The sequence below is a fragment of the Rhodnius prolixus genome, unplaced genomic scaffold (genome assembly GCF_049639745.1).
Source record: "Rhodnius prolixus isolate KJV_2025 unplaced genomic scaffold, Rpr scaffold_19, whole genome shotgun sequence".
NCBI classification, from domain to species: domain Eukaryota; kingdom Metazoa; phylum Arthropoda; class Insecta; order Hemiptera; family Reduviidae; genus Rhodnius; species Rhodnius prolixus.
Window position 1 is genome coordinate 999,037 of NW_027411584.1, and position 14,539 is coordinate 1,013,575.

The 14,539-nt window shown below is 31.9% G+C and overlaps 3 protein-coding genes across 8 annotated transcripts in view; 1 reads left to right on the forward strand and 2 right to left on the reverse strand.

Annotated features, from left to right (window-relative positions):
* The window catches only part of Smg5 (Smg5 nonsense mediated mRNA decay factor), a 44,031-nt gene extending 37,956 nt beyond the window's left edge, over positions 1-6,075 (reverse strand). The window contains exons 1-7 of one of the 3 annotated variants that reach the window (XM_074116619.1): positions 5,811-6,075; positions 4,819-4,919; positions 4,578-4,671; positions 1,035-1,163; positions 567-732; positions 330-490; positions 144-247 (exon numbers count right to left, since the gene is read on the reverse strand). In XM_074116619.1, the coding sequence (XP_073972720.1) occupies positions 144-247; positions 330-490; positions 567-732; positions 1,035-1,163; positions 4,578-4,671; positions 4,819-4,889 (725 nt within the window). In that variant the 5' untranslated portion in view covers positions 4,890-4,919; positions 5,811-6,075. Of the gene's footprint in view, positions 1-143; positions 248-329; positions 491-566; positions 733-1,034; positions 1,164-4,577; positions 4,672-4,818; positions 4,920-5,128; positions 5,148-5,810 lie in introns of those variants that run through there. The other 2 variants (XM_074116620.1, XM_074116621.1) reach the window with 2 other exon arrangements.
* c12.2 (von Willebrand factor A domain-containing protein c12.2) overlaps positions 5,266-14,539 on the forward strand; it is a 28,950-nt gene continuing 19,676 nt past the window's right edge. Inside the window, exons 1-5 of one of the 4 annotated variants that reach the window (XM_074116617.1) lie at positions 5,266-5,317; positions 6,502-6,582; positions 6,667-6,908; positions 9,865-10,032; positions 10,121-10,285. In XM_074116617.1, the coding sequence (XP_073972718.1) occupies positions 6,711-6,908; positions 9,865-10,032; positions 10,121-10,285 (531 nt within the window). In that variant the 5' untranslated portion in view covers positions 5,266-5,317; positions 6,502-6,582; positions 6,667-6,710. Of the gene's footprint in view, positions 5,603-6,281; positions 6,346-6,501; positions 6,583-6,666; positions 6,909-9,864; positions 10,033-10,120; positions 10,286-14,539 lie in introns of those variants that run through there. The other 3 variants (XR_012454961.1, XM_074116616.1, XM_074116618.1) reach the window with 3 other exon arrangements.
* LOC141448326 (uncharacterized) lies at positions 6,920-8,493 on the reverse strand. Its single transcript, XM_074116656.1, has 3 exons — positions 8,258-8,493; positions 7,960-8,158; positions 6,920-7,674 (listed from the first exon to the last, which is right to left on the reverse strand). The coding sequence occupies exons 1-3, from the start codon at positions 8,475-8,477 to the stop codon at positions 7,239-7,241; spliced, it is 855 nt and encodes a 284-aa protein (XP_073972757.1). The 5' UTR covers positions 8,478-8,493; the 3' UTR covers positions 6,920-7,238.

Genomic DNA, 14,539 nt, shown 5'->3' on the forward strand with positions numbered 1-14,539 from the left:
ACTAACACTCATACAAAAACACATAATTTCTAAAAAAAATAAAGTCACAGGAGATTTCAAAACGAATCCCGTTTAAATTCAAAACAGAAAATATTTTCCTTGCCAGTTTTAAGGAAAAATAAAAATCTTTTAAAAAAAATTACCATCTCATGTAATAATAGGCAGCATCCAAACCGTAATTTTGATTCCCTGACAAAGTCCCCAGCTGATTATGTGGCATTCCACATTCTGGTTTCCAATTCAAAGCCTTTAATTACAATAATATTAAATTAATAATTAAAATAAAAGAAGAAGAAATAAACATAAATTAAAATGCAACAATGCTTCACCTGAGCATAATATCTTTGAGCAAAATTATGATCATAAGATGATTGTAAATCAGAGAGATAACGATTTAGGTCGCCTAAATAGATGAGGCAGCGATGTAAAGCTTGATTGGCCCATTCCAGGGCACTACTCTCTATTGGTTTACTTGTCCACCATGCTTTGTCTATAGGTAGAAAAATAATTAAATTTTTTGCATAATTCAAATCTACAAAGAAAACAAAAAAAATAATAATATTTACCTTTTTTAAGACCACGGTCGGTGACAAATAATGGAAAATCTACAATTCCACGTAAATCTAGTCGATAATTTGATTGTAACTTCATAATGATATGATGATAAAATCCAATTCCTGATTGTAAATGACACTGAACTAAAAATGTTTCCGATGGTTCCATTTTTACATTCTGGAAAAAGAAAAAGGAGAAAAAAATTTGATTAAAAGGGCGTATCCACTCCACACTTGTGTTGCACACATCCGTATCTTATTAGATCGACAGGACAATGAAAAAAAAAGTTCGGGTACCAATGACCTCAGATGTTGACGCACCATAAATTAAAAATAAGATCTTATTTTCATAAAATATGTAGCATTACTATGTATTATTTTTTAAAATTTTCATTAACAATGAAAACTGTCTTTCAAAATATGGTCAAAATTTATTATTGATTAAATTTTAAACATTAACAATAATTATTATCCACAAACCTTCATCAATCTTTTAACTGTGGTTACAACTTCGTGAAAACCTTTCCTCCACAGTAATTCTTCAGTCTTTCTACCATATCCAACAGGATCAGTAAACATAAGCTTATCAGAATAATCTCGCAATTTAATCTATAATAAAAAAATAACAAATGTATTAGGGCAAAAAAAAATGTTGAATCACTCTATAAGAAACAGGATAGACCATTTATTAATTATTTCTAGAAATTTTGCATAAAACTTTATCGATAATAACCCCAGTCTGGAAGAAATTACGACATAATTCTTCTCTAAGTGAATGTACAAACTTGCAAGAATAACGCAGTTATTTTGACGTGAACAGGAGGCAGAAGCACATACATTACTATTAACATTTTTTCTACTAAGCTACTCGCAACATTCGAAAAGGGGGATCTCTCAATCACAAAATCTATGCTCCAAAATCACTACGCCAACACTTAACCACTAAATTTTATATTATGGCGGAACCTCTATGTGCCAATCAAATGACTGGTCTCACTAAAACTATAAATAACAATTCAATATGTTAAGTAGGAATTCTAAATTTCCCAAAAAAATGGGTCATGTGATCTTTTTCGCCCCAGATTTTTAGCTTTTGCTGTGAAAATATTTGCGAAGACCATATTTACTTTTAGAACATTTTAGTAATTCTATCTAAAAAGCAGTGAAGAGATTATGAAAAGGAAGTCCTACAATTCTAAATGGGTTAATGTTGAACGAACTTATAAGCATGTAACTGAGGGAAACCTCTAAAATTCTTTATAGATATAATCCTTTTATCATCTAGAAATCATAAGGGTACAAGCCTTTAATTTAATATAGTTTTATTTTTTAAATTGTTATTTGGAACAATATGATTCATTAGTTTCCATCTGTATGACATGATATGAGAAGAAACTGCACATTTTTCCTCGATCCATTATTAGATTACTAAGATTATTTTTATTTATTTATTTTTATTTTTTGGTAGGCCTGTACACCAATGACTGTCGCGGAGTTGAATGCTATACCAACACTTTAGCTTGTATATTTTCGCAATTACCTTAGGCGTATGTTGGGCCTATAATAAATTATAATTTTAAATGCCACATAATCATTCTCTCAAATTTTAGGAGCCCAGAAGAAGTGAAAGTTTTTACTGGTCATGCTGAGAACTAAACAAAAAGAAAATTGAGGGAAACAAAATTCGAAGTCAACATATGATGGAAGGACAAGACTGGCAACTAAGACAATGAGAGAATTATTCTTTAATGATATCTTAAACTTAAAACCAAATCGAGAAAGATCTTGAAAAGTCTGGTGTGGTTAGTCTTCTTAGATGAAGAAACATGGAAATTAAAAGAGTGTTCGGTTACCATGACTTTAAACCTTAAAAAGTTAAAACTTGCTAAGGGAGCTAATCGTAATTGCTCGAATTACGATGAGCAAAAAAAAAAAGGTAGAAGAGAAATGTTGAATACATCAAATGCGAGACAAAATAAGATCTTGAACGCTTGTTGGAAGATTGAAAACTGATGGATGGGCGGACCAGGGAAAGATGCACTTGATTTGAAAATATTAAGAGCGTAAAAGAGAGTCAAAAGCATGAAAGAACTTTTACCTAATTAGCAACTTTTTCTGCCAAAGAACATTGAGAATACTTAAAGGCTTTCACACGCTTCAACTTATCGTACGTTTTGTTGGATATACCAAATAATAATAAGTAAAATAGAAATTGTTAAACAACTATTCGCACGTCTTATTGAATCGTATGAAATCAAAGACTCCAAATCATCATTTCCCTAGGTTCGTCCAAAAGTTAAGCAGATAGTATACCCCAACTTCTCTTCCGCCTTTTGTTAAGATCTTTACATGAACCCTACACCTTAGGTGTTCGTACGTTTTGTTTTTAAAGTTTTATTGGAAATTTAGATGTTTGTTAATTTTTTTTTACTGTTTGGCCAGATATTATTGTATTGTATTATCGGTCGGCTATTATCTGCTATCTGCTCGCTATAGTGTGGGTTATGTTACATTAGTGTACTGTATATCTGATATGATAATGCATTCCAACCAATTCCACTTTTCAGATTGTAAGCAATGGAATCCATCCGCGAAATAATTTCGCCTGACGTTAGATTCACCAACTAATTCACATAGTAAACTGTTACAAGAATATTTATCTCATTAAACAGCAATTTTCTGGAACATCCACAGCTCTTGTTCAATTTTTGTGCCTCCTCTGACTTAGTCACAAAAAGTTAGGACTAAATTGAAAAACGATTACAAAAGTCGAAAAGAAAAGTCGACACACAAAAAAATAACTTGATTTGTCTCTCGCTTTCCTTGACTTACAAAGAGCCATAATCATCCGCAGCTAGTGAAACACTTGAAAACTATTCACAATTGATCTTGTTACATGATTCTCCAAAAAACTACATTTGAACTTAGTCAAGTTACTAACAAATTCATGATTAATAAAATGTTAGTTTTGCTGGTGCTACTTCTGCCTCCATCAGTTCCATGCTTCGGTTTCAACAGCTGCGATCAGGCTAAATGTAAAACAGCTTTTGAAATCTAATTCATTTTTAGAACCAAATTAATTTGAGACCCTCTTAAGTTTTTACAAGCAAAGTTAATATACATCGCATAGAATTTTATATATAAAATAATAACTAATAGTGTGACTTGAAGGTCAAACAAGCATAAATTAAACTAATGTCAAAATTAGCTACAGTTTTTCTAATGATTTTGACTACATAAGCACATCCAATCATGCAGTTTAATCACACTCATCAAGCAAATTCACTATAAGCACAATTCAATCAAATAACTTTTCGAAATTCTAGTAGAATTTCACTACTTTTAATGACAGACCATAACGCAAAAAGTACCATTAATTAACTAATTTCCCCAAAAAACGACATAATAATTAAAATATGGTTTAAGTTTTTGTTTATTAATGGGACAAACATAACTTTGGCATTTTCTTTAGGTTTACAAAAATGAATAAATACACTAAATATCGCCTGCAAATAGAGCACTACATTAATACCTCTATTTAACTATTATCAACACTTATTACCAAAACTTCTGCATTTCTAAATAAGTTTTGCACTTTTGAGTGGGTAAGGTTAGAGAAATAATTATTATTTAATTTAGACACTCTAACTTATAATTATTAAATAAAATTTGGTTTAATAAAACTGAATATAGCACTACGCAAATTTAGCCATGTTAATTTTTGAGGAGGTTATTATTATATTATTCAATAAAATTTAAAAAATAAAGACAGCTCAGAAAGAAAATTTCTTAGACACTTAACATGTAAATTTTCATTTTGGTACTTATTTGTTATGGCACTTGAGAAAAAAAACTATATCCTAGTTTTTATTTATTGATTGAAGGAAAAAGGCATAGTGGGCCAAAAGCATGATAGCAATGTATTGCGGTCTTATCAGTTATTTATAAAAGGCGACTTAATCGGCTGGCTTTAAGAAAATGGGATTTGAATATGAAATTTATTAACAAAAAGGAAAAACTTACGCGTTGTGTTTCAATACTTTCAGAAAATAAGTCAAAAACTCTTTCTGTTCTGGCTCTCTGGTCATCTAAATGACGGACAACGTCCGATATTGCTCTGAAAAAAAAGTACTTATTTACATCCATCACGCAATTTAGTTAACTTTGATCAACATATGGCAAAACACATCATGAAAGTTAGGGTTAATTAAAACACGAGAAAAATTATGAATTAAAAAATAGCTTGCTAGCTATCATAACCTACCTATACAATCTTATCGGAAGTTCAGCAGAATCACTCCTAGAATCTGGTATACTGTTGCTATTTTTCTTCATGCTGTCAAGTCATTCTAAACTTTTTTACTCCTACAAATGTCAGTCGCATGAGTATTCAGATAAAATGACAACTAACTGAAGCTCAAGCCTTAGAGCCGCCATCTTTGCAACTGGCATCGTTCAGATTTCAAGAAAATTACGTTTAAACTTGTACTCAAGGGCATGCTAAATTTTAATTTACGCATGAAGGTGCTGGTTTTTCTTTAAATTGAAATAATGCTCCTTTTTCTTGTACTTACGCTTCAGTATGAATCATTATGACTTTTAATTAAAAAAAAAATCACATAAAATTTCAAATCAGTGAAAGACAAAACAGCTGCTGCTACTATTTTGTACTGGAATAGGTTATGTGCTGGTTATTATTAATCTATCTTGTGTAACCATGACACAGTAGTTGTCTTATGACTAGGTGATAAGTGACGAAATTCGTAAGTTTTCTTAGAGAAATTATGGCTAGGATTTTATGCTCATAATTTAATAAGCTCAAATATAATTAAATACAAATTATAAAATAATTATATATTATTTGTGTTTACTCGGTAATTATAGTTAATGTAAAACTATTTTATAAATTGTAAATAATATGCACATAACTGCTAGCGCAACATTTCGTAGGCTTTCAGTTTTAAATCGCCTTTTAAAACAAAGAAATTTATTAGTGAATAATATTGAAAATCTGACGTTATCTTATTGTTCGGCCAATGTTGAAAGTGGTAAGTTGAGAAATAAGTTTAAACTTAAAACACAATTTTTAATGGTTCTTATTGCCAAAAATAAGTCACAATTTAATTTTAGAGACAACTTGTGTTTTTTAAAAATAATAGTCAATAGTTAAATTAAAAATGACTGCGAATGTGCAAAACATATTTTAAAAGAACTATTTTATCACATTTCTATTTTGTGATTTTTTTTGTTTGGTACCTGTAAGATGAGTTGATGTCAGGGATCCTTTTTACAGGAGTTTTGCTTAATGATGCATGATAAATAGTTGTACGATACACGGATTCTGGTCGAAATGTGCTTTTAAAAGTGGAAATGTTCACCTTATTTCTTCCAACATTTTAAAAAATTAATACGCGACTTATTCATCTTTTTTTTATAATAATTAAACGTAATTGCTAATTAATTTTTCTAAAAAATAAAATATTTTTTTTAAACACTTTGAAGTTATTAATACCGTTTAGTATAATTATTCTTCACTTGTTCAAGATCATTTGTTAATAAGCTCAGCAAATACTAGATCATGATCATGAATGATTTTGCTGCACTAGTTTACACATGATCATTGCAAAATATTCTTATTTATGATTAAAGAAATTTCTAAAAAGAAAACAATTTTAATTTAAATAATTGTTTTAATAATGGAAAATAAGTTAAAAAATTTCGGGGTTTTCTCCGTAAAAAATTTTGCTTGAAAAGAATAAAAAAAAAACCCTGGATTTGTGCAGAAATTTCAGTAAAAATATTAACAATTTTAATACAGTAGTGGAGTAGCAATATCTTAAAGATAGTTTCTTGTAGGATAGTGTACAAATGTTTTGTCATGCGGGCCTAACAAACAGTCTTCAAAGTGAAGCTTAATAAAAATTCAAAATTTTTTGTTTTGTTTTAGGTGAATACTCGGTAACTATAGGTGACATAACAAAGGTTGTAGTGCAACCGGAGAATCCTCTCTTCGTGCCAACTTTATTTCGTGAGTTTTTTAAAATTCCTAATCTAGTTCACTATTTTGTTTATTAAAATCATTCATTTAAAGACATTTCTATGATTGTTACAGTGCCAAAAGAACTAGACCAAGAAACACTTCATCACCTAAGATGGATGTTGCAAAAAGACAAATTAGCGCAAGACATATTTCTGGTAGGACGTCCGGGACCATTAAAACGACGTCTTGCTATGCAATTTTTAGAGCTTACAAAAAGAGAAGTAGAATTCGTTTCGTTGTCAAGAGATACCACGGAATCTGATTTAAAACAGAGACGGGAGATAGAATCTGCAACTGCCAAATATATTGACCAGGTATGAATTGGATTCTGTTTTGTTGAGAAACGGGGGTCCTTTGTTTGGTCGTCAGTAGTGCCACTCTTATGTAAATATCATTAACAATTCTCCAGCCAACCTATCGCCTGGATCTAGTTACTGTTGGAGTTAACAAGGTGATAATTCAGATACACTTTCGTTAAAATCACTGACTAATCAGATGAAATAGTAGAAATAAAATGATAATTCTTTAAATATATTTCATTTTACAATATACATTTCGCAATTTATTTTAAATTTAGCCAAAAATATTTAGCAATCTTTTTTAAGAATTACTATCTACTCTCATTAGAATGTCCAACAGATCGCTTAACCCATATAACCATTGAGATACACTCCATGATGTCCTCCAGTCATACCACTGTTGGCCGCACCGTGATGATTGTCTCTGATTGCATGCATTTGATCATTGTTGAAAGCGATGTCTCTGTTATTGTAATAACCATTGTGTCCTAGAGTATCATAATTTGCGTGATGGATTCCCGCAGATTTTGCACCATCTCTGGCCGCGGTATCATGTACATCTGCATGAACATACTCTCCGTTGTTCTGGCCGGTTGAATGTACCCCCCATTTCCTATCGTCAAGTTGATCATCATAATGTTGTCCGAATTTTTCCTCACCTTCATCGTGATTCTCATCCAAAAATGTGGTATCTTTGCCAGATTCAACATTGTGGTAGGTTTTGTGAAAGCCTGAGGTTTTATGTCCTTTTTTGTGACCAGCGGCTCCAACACCTCCATATCTAGATAAAATAAATAGAAGGAAAATAAAGCTAATTATATTATCTTTGATTATTACATTTCCTGAACATTCTCAGTATTGTAATGGACTAATACACAAAATACTTGTATCATGTTTTGAGAGGAATTTTTTTAGAGCTAGATTAGGTTTTGAAGTCTGCGATAACAATCCATTGAATTGTTCATTACAATTGACTGAACCTTTTTTTTGGTAACCCTTTTAGGATTCCTTGAGCCATCACTGTCAAAGCATCCTTTTCAGAATACGATGTAAAAAAAAAATGTACCCTTCTTTGCTGGCGACTCCATAATTGTTAACTGCTCCTTGATAGCCTAAACCTCCGTGATTATAATTGCTGCCAGCAGATTGATGATGGTAATCTTTTATCCCCTCATCATCTTTAGCAATAAGATGTCCACCGGTGATTCCTTCCATTCCTTGGTTGTTTACTAGATTTACGTCTCTAATTGATTCACTGCCCATTCCTGATTTGAATTTAATAGTACAAGTGTTGCAATAAAAGTTGAATTGAATGAACAAAAAGTATATATATATTATATTACCATAAAAAACGATATACTAACCATTTGCTACATAATTCTTGTACAGATCACTTCCTCCATTGTAACCACCCATGTTACTGGTGTGTCCACCATAGACCACGGGTTTAGCCATATGTGGATACATGGGACCAACAGCACCAGCTAATGGTACTCCAGCAAATGCTGGTCCATAACCAAATGGTACAACATTTGCCAAACCAAAGGTGAAGCAAATGGTAAACAATGCAGTAACTCTCAACATTGCAGTTGTTTACAATTAAAACTAGTGACTGAATATCTTCGAATATCAGCGGACATTTTTATAGTGATTCAAGACATTCGTGGTTCAGTGATCATTGTTTGCTTCCTTTGTTCGTCTAAGATTTTTTTATTTTTAGTTCTTTGGTTTTATTTTGCCCTGACTTTGACCTTTTGTTCATTGGTCCAAGAACCAGTTAGTCGTTTCGTAATAGTGATTTCCGATTATAATAATGACTTTTTTTTAAATTTTATTTTAACAATTGCTATTTTAATATTGAAAGTAATAATAATTAAAAATTTATTTCTCAATTTTATTATGACGAGCTGATAAAGTAGTTTCAAAATTTTCGTACTTTAGTTGGTTAAAGAGTTAAAAAAATTGCATCTAATTGTTACTTGCGTAATACTGCCTTCCTAAGCTTGCTTAACAAGAATTTAGGTCGGAAAGGTGTATTTATTATAAATAGATTCCTTTAAAATGGCAGCAAATTTCAAGCGGATGTAACTCCTATAATACTGCCTGTTTAATCTTGATATTTTGTAGAAATATAACAATAGAGAGGGTCTTTATTAGGCCAAAATTAAATTAAAAATCATACCAGATAAAAACGAGGGAAAGTGTTTCAAATTATTACAAGATTTGTTAATTACAAGAACTGAAAATTTCAAACAATCTTACAATTGCTTATAAAATATTGCTTCCCTAATAATTTATACACAAGTGTAAAGTTAAGAAATGACTTAAGTTGACCAAAAGTTCGTTAAAATCTTAGCGGAGGTAAGCGAGATACGGAAATTGAAAAATATAATAGTTTAGTTGTGATGAGAGCTTATTAAAACTGTCCGGTAGGACAGTTGTATAAGGGTTGATCGTCAAAAATAGTAAGTAAGAGATAGGAAAAACTGGAAATTTCAATGAACTGTAACTCTTGTAGAAATGCATCTATAATCTTGATGTAATGCAGAATTATAGAGATAAGGATTGTCTTTAATTGGATAAAATTTCATTAATTTCGAAACTGTAGAAAAGGAGATATAGTGATTTAAATGTTTGAACCATAGTTGTTAGAAAAAGTGGAAATTTCAGTGAACTGTAATTCTTGTAGAAATGCAACTATAATCTTGATTGATCTTATGCAGAAATATAGAGATTAGGAATGTTTTTGTTTGGCCAATATTCCATAAAAATCGTAGTGGTAACAAGCGAGGTATTAAATGTTATTAGGTATTAAATGTTAAATGTTATTAAGCGAGATTTCAATGTTAGTCATTAACTTATTATCTTATTTCTAAGCATTTCTAATCCTGATTTTTGTGCATATCTGTATGTAAAGTGATAGGATTCTGTTTAATTGCCTAAAATTTCATTAAAATATTAATATTTTTAGAGTGCAGTAAGGGCAGCTTTGGAAGGTAGAGTGTTGGTTTTGGAAGGTATTGAAAAAGCAGAACGCAATGTTTTACCTGTATTAAATAATCTGTTGGAAAATAGAGAAATGCATCTAGAAGATGGACGCTTTTTAATTCCTGCCGTTCGTTACGATAAACTATTAAAGGTATGATCAAATAAATAGAAGGTACTAAGCGAAACACATGTTTTTTTTTTAATTTTTATTTTCCCATTTTTTTGTTTCTTTCCTCAAGGAACATGGTGAAGAAGAATTGAAAAGATGGCGTTTATTGAGAGTTAGTGAAGATTTTCGAGTGATTGCACTAGGTTTACCAGTTCCTGGATATCAAGGTAATCCTTTGGATCCTCCACTTCGATCCAGATTTCAAGCTAGAGACGTGCCTTCGCCTACCTATCAGGTATTTATGATGTCATTAGTTGAGCACTCAGTTATTTGGCAAAAATGCGCCTCTTAGTTTAGTAAAACAAAAAAAATTATTACATCCATTAGAGTATAATTTCGATACAATGAATAATCTTTACACTAAAATAGACTATATAAAACACAGTTTAATTCACATTGACTTGATAGAGACATCAAGGTGTTAGAATGAATAATGGTCTTTCACGAATTAATGATGGAAAAAATGGTATAGTTCGAGTCCTTTCACAATAAGGCTGCGTATTGAATGTAGATAATAGTATCGTTAAAGGTGAATAGTTTGCGAATAATAATCGCTTTTTTGGGTTGAATATTTTTTTAAACATGTTTATTTTATTATTTACTGAAGGCGATTAAATAATTTATTTATTTTTTTTGTGATTGCTGACAACAAAGGGAATAAATGTGATCGAGTCCAATGATCAAGTTGTGTAACATATTACATATTTAAGTCCAAGTTACTTAATGTGTGGACGGAAGCGAATAGCTAAAATACTTTACTTAATTTTTCTTCATTTAACAAATTCAAGTCCATGGCATGCTTACATATTTTAAGTTCTTCTGAGTTTAAGCATAGAATCTTAAAGTTTTTATCTATTAGTTTGCATTTGCCGGACGTTTTACTCTTGATATCCGGGTTGGTCAAGTCAAGCCATGGTTTTTTTGGGGGGGCTAAAACCGTAACAGATTTGTCACTTTCACCTACTTCTTGTAAGTGTCAGTGTTGCGAACGTTTGAAATCATCAAAATTGGGTTTTCACTGAAAGTTTTGGATACGAATAACTTTTTTTTTTTACCGAATAGTTTATATAGTGTGTGCGTCAGTACTAAAATTACTAAATCGATAGTTATTCAAGTTGGAATGCTGTTGGTTTACGTAATTTATTTATTTAAAGTATTCTGCTTTTTCGCTTGTGATAGATTAAAACGTATTTTTGTAATCTAACCGCAGTTAGATTGTCTGAAACTATGCCAGTACTATTCTGCTGATACAAAGTCATCATCTGCACACGTCAAAACTCTAAAGTCAGTTTTCTATATTGAATTTTTAACGGAAATATCTTGTAAGTTTCGAGACCCGCTAACCTAAAAAAAAATCTGTTTTTCGTTTTATATTGTTTAAACATTCTGCCAGCATTTTGATTCACTCTAACAATAAAATAGTTATTGTTAGAGTGAATTGATTGATTATCACCGAATGAAAGAAATAGTTCAGTAAGAGATAACGCTAGTTCCCTTCCTCCCACACCGAGGAAAGCTGTGTAACTAGTGGACCGAAGAAAAGCTATTAAAGTATTCCGTTGCGTGTGCACATAATTTGTACTGTAACCCATCCATGTCATTTATAATAACCCACAAATAACTCACGCATTTTATTTTATAAATCTAATACACATAAAATCTGCTTTAGAATTATTTTTTCCGTTGTTGCGGATTTTTTTTTATGTTTGGAACAAAAAATCTTTTAAATTTGAAATTCTATAATTGTTTATTATTTTCTGAAATATTTGTATTCCTAATATTAAACAAAAAAAGGTGTAAGCTGAGATTAGGATAAGGAATGTCCGCACCCAACGCTGGGAGGTCCAATTATCGTCTAAAAAGGTAGCAGCAACTTAGGTTCAATTCCCTTAGGGGGACTGAAAAATTCTTTCAAGTAAAATGGTGAATCTAGTTGAGACTACTAGTCGCTAACTTTCTATCAGGATCTCTGTTAGTTCTTAAACGTAATATAAAGTTTAACCTTCAAAACTCTTTTTCAGACCCTGGAAATTTCAAATCGTACACTTCAAAATCATTTTGGTATATTTGATGCTCCTTACAGGGGGTGAAAGTTTAAATAAAACATAATTTATGGTAATAATATTTTTTCCACTCCATTTAACTGAGACTAATTAGTATTTATTAATTTAATATAAACATTTTTATTTGCTCTGAAATTTGGAAATTGCTGTGAAAGAAGTTTAATTGTATTTAATAATTTAGTGATTTTATTTTTTGATTTGTATCCAAAATAGTTGATTTAAAAATAAGGGATGGGTTGAGAAACATTTTGTGAAGGGCTGGCAGTTTGTGGGGTGGTATTGGATTGTCAGTGGTGGGGATATGTCATTCAGGGGGGCTGGTGTCGTGTCAGACCCAAATAAAAGTCTCGCTATGAGAGTCTAGCTCACTCACGACATAGTAGTGGCACGTGGAGGATACGCGGACGTGGTGGAAAGGTACCCAATAGTGGCAAAAAATAAAACAATACAAACAAACATACAAGAAATGCCGCCTACCAGATGGGAAGCATCACAAAGACCTTTATTTGTTAAAACAGTTTGGATAGCTGGAGCACGTCATGCAATACTGAGCCAAGATGATCCGGCAAGGCGTTGTCCAACGATTGGCAATCCTGCGCGACGTTCCAATAGAAGAGCTTGTTCAGCACCGGCTGTAAAATCATCCTCAACAAGAGCCCGTAATTTGACGGCACAGTCAACGATTGAAGCCTGCCTATCGAACAGAAGCCTAGAAACACCGGCCGAAGAATCACCACGTCCTAATCAGTTCACTGAACGAGTTTATCAATGGTTAGAGGCGGCTGGTAAAGTTAGACCGCCGACACCGTTCGAAGGAGCACTTTGGGAAAGTCCTAGAGGTGAACTTTTGGACTTGAACGGTGGCCCGTTGCGGCTGGCCACCAAGAATGTTGAACTGAATGTGTCTTGTGCTTCGTTTGGAACCTGCAAGCGTACTCCAACCAACAGCGCAGATACCAGATCACCGAGTCCAGGTTTAGTGCAGACATTTTCACCACCTAAACAGATCACGGCTAGACCAAGTACAACTGGGACACGTCCACAGTTGCATATTTTCATGCCACTTGTCCAAGCAATGCAAAGACCGTCCATTGATACTCGACTTTGATCATTGTAATATTTTCTGTTTCATTTATTTTTTATCTTTTTTCTAAAGTATCCTAAATTCGTAAAAAAAATTAAATTTAATTGTTATCAACACTTTCAAATTTAAATTTCACCAAATTCTCATATTTAACACTCGTAGATCCGTTGATCAATACAAATATCATTCTTGATATCAGTTTTATTTCTACATACAAACCTGATGATTTAGGGTCTTAAATTTGGTTGAAAATCCGAAAACGATTAAAATGAAGGAAAATAAGCTTGCTGTGGACTGGTGAATTCATTGTACATTTAATACAGTTCTTACTACAATTCTCAAGCTAATCTAACCTAACTTATAAACTTCTTAAAGCGATATTTTAGATTACTCTTCTGTATATTTAAAAAAAGTCAAATAACCTAAACTTTCTATCTCAAATTTTGTTTATTTATGATTATTTTTAATTAAGACGTTTCGCACAAGCAAAAGTCTTTCTTTAATTAGTTATGTTGTTATTTTTACGAAAGTATGTTTCAAAAGATCATTTAAATGACTTTGAAAAATTTTATTTGTATTGTATATAATAAATTATTCCAAAACCTTGTTAAAAAACAGTTTTTAATTCTCGCTCACCAATTTTTTTTAGTAAATTCAAAACCATAATTATTTACTAACCATTGGTGTTCGAAAACAATGAGGTCTCTCGGGGCTTAAGTATCTTTTTTAAAACTAATAAATTTCTCCCAAACTTTGTATTAGAAAATGAAAGCAAAATGGTCAGCAGCCTTGATACCAGTTTTGGGGTATCAACACTCTCACGATTCTCCCTTATCGCAAATCTCATTCTCAAAATTTTTTTCTCGGATTTTCTGAAACATGGGATTTATAGAAATATTTAATTCGTAGTAACTTTGTGACAAATGGCGCTCTAGAAAAAGGCTCAAATAAAATTGCCCTCATTTGGAACGTTTCAAAAAATTAATTTTTACAAAAAAATACTTTAAAACAAAAGAGATCAAAGTGTGGCCTACTCTTCCTGCTGATTTTGATGAACTTTTGATGGACATCAAAAGTTTTTAATGTGACCTTTCGCGGTCGTCCATTCCTGCCTCTTGCAGTTCCCTTTATAGTCTTGTCTTTTAAAATTCTTTGTATTTTACCGCCACCTTGAGTGTGTGTTCTCCTGATAACTCATGCATGACAACGTGCATGCAGTCTCTGATTCCTAATTCCGAACAGATACCTCTGCTAAAAGACGGTGCGCCCAGTAATCAACCCGGAACATTGTGATTTCAACAGCAAGAGGAAAGCCTATTTCTACTCTTCTGCCTTTCTGAAT

What these genes read in the sequence shown, in the direction of transcription:
- LOC141448326 (XM_074116656.1), bottom strand. Translation starts at nt 8,477, where the DNA reads ATGTTGAGAGTTACTGCATTGTTTACCATTTGCTTCACCTTTGGTTTG. An exon ending in CAAGAATTATGTAGCAAATG is followed by an intron (nt 8,159 to 8,257) that starts GTTAGTATATCG and finishes AATTCAAATCAG; the next exon opens with GAATGGGCAGTGAATCAATT. An exon ending in GGAGTCGCCAGCAAAGAAGG is followed by an intron (nt 7,675 to 7,959) that starts GTACATTTTTTT and finishes TATTTTATCTAG; the next exon opens with ATATGGAGGTGTTGGAGCCG.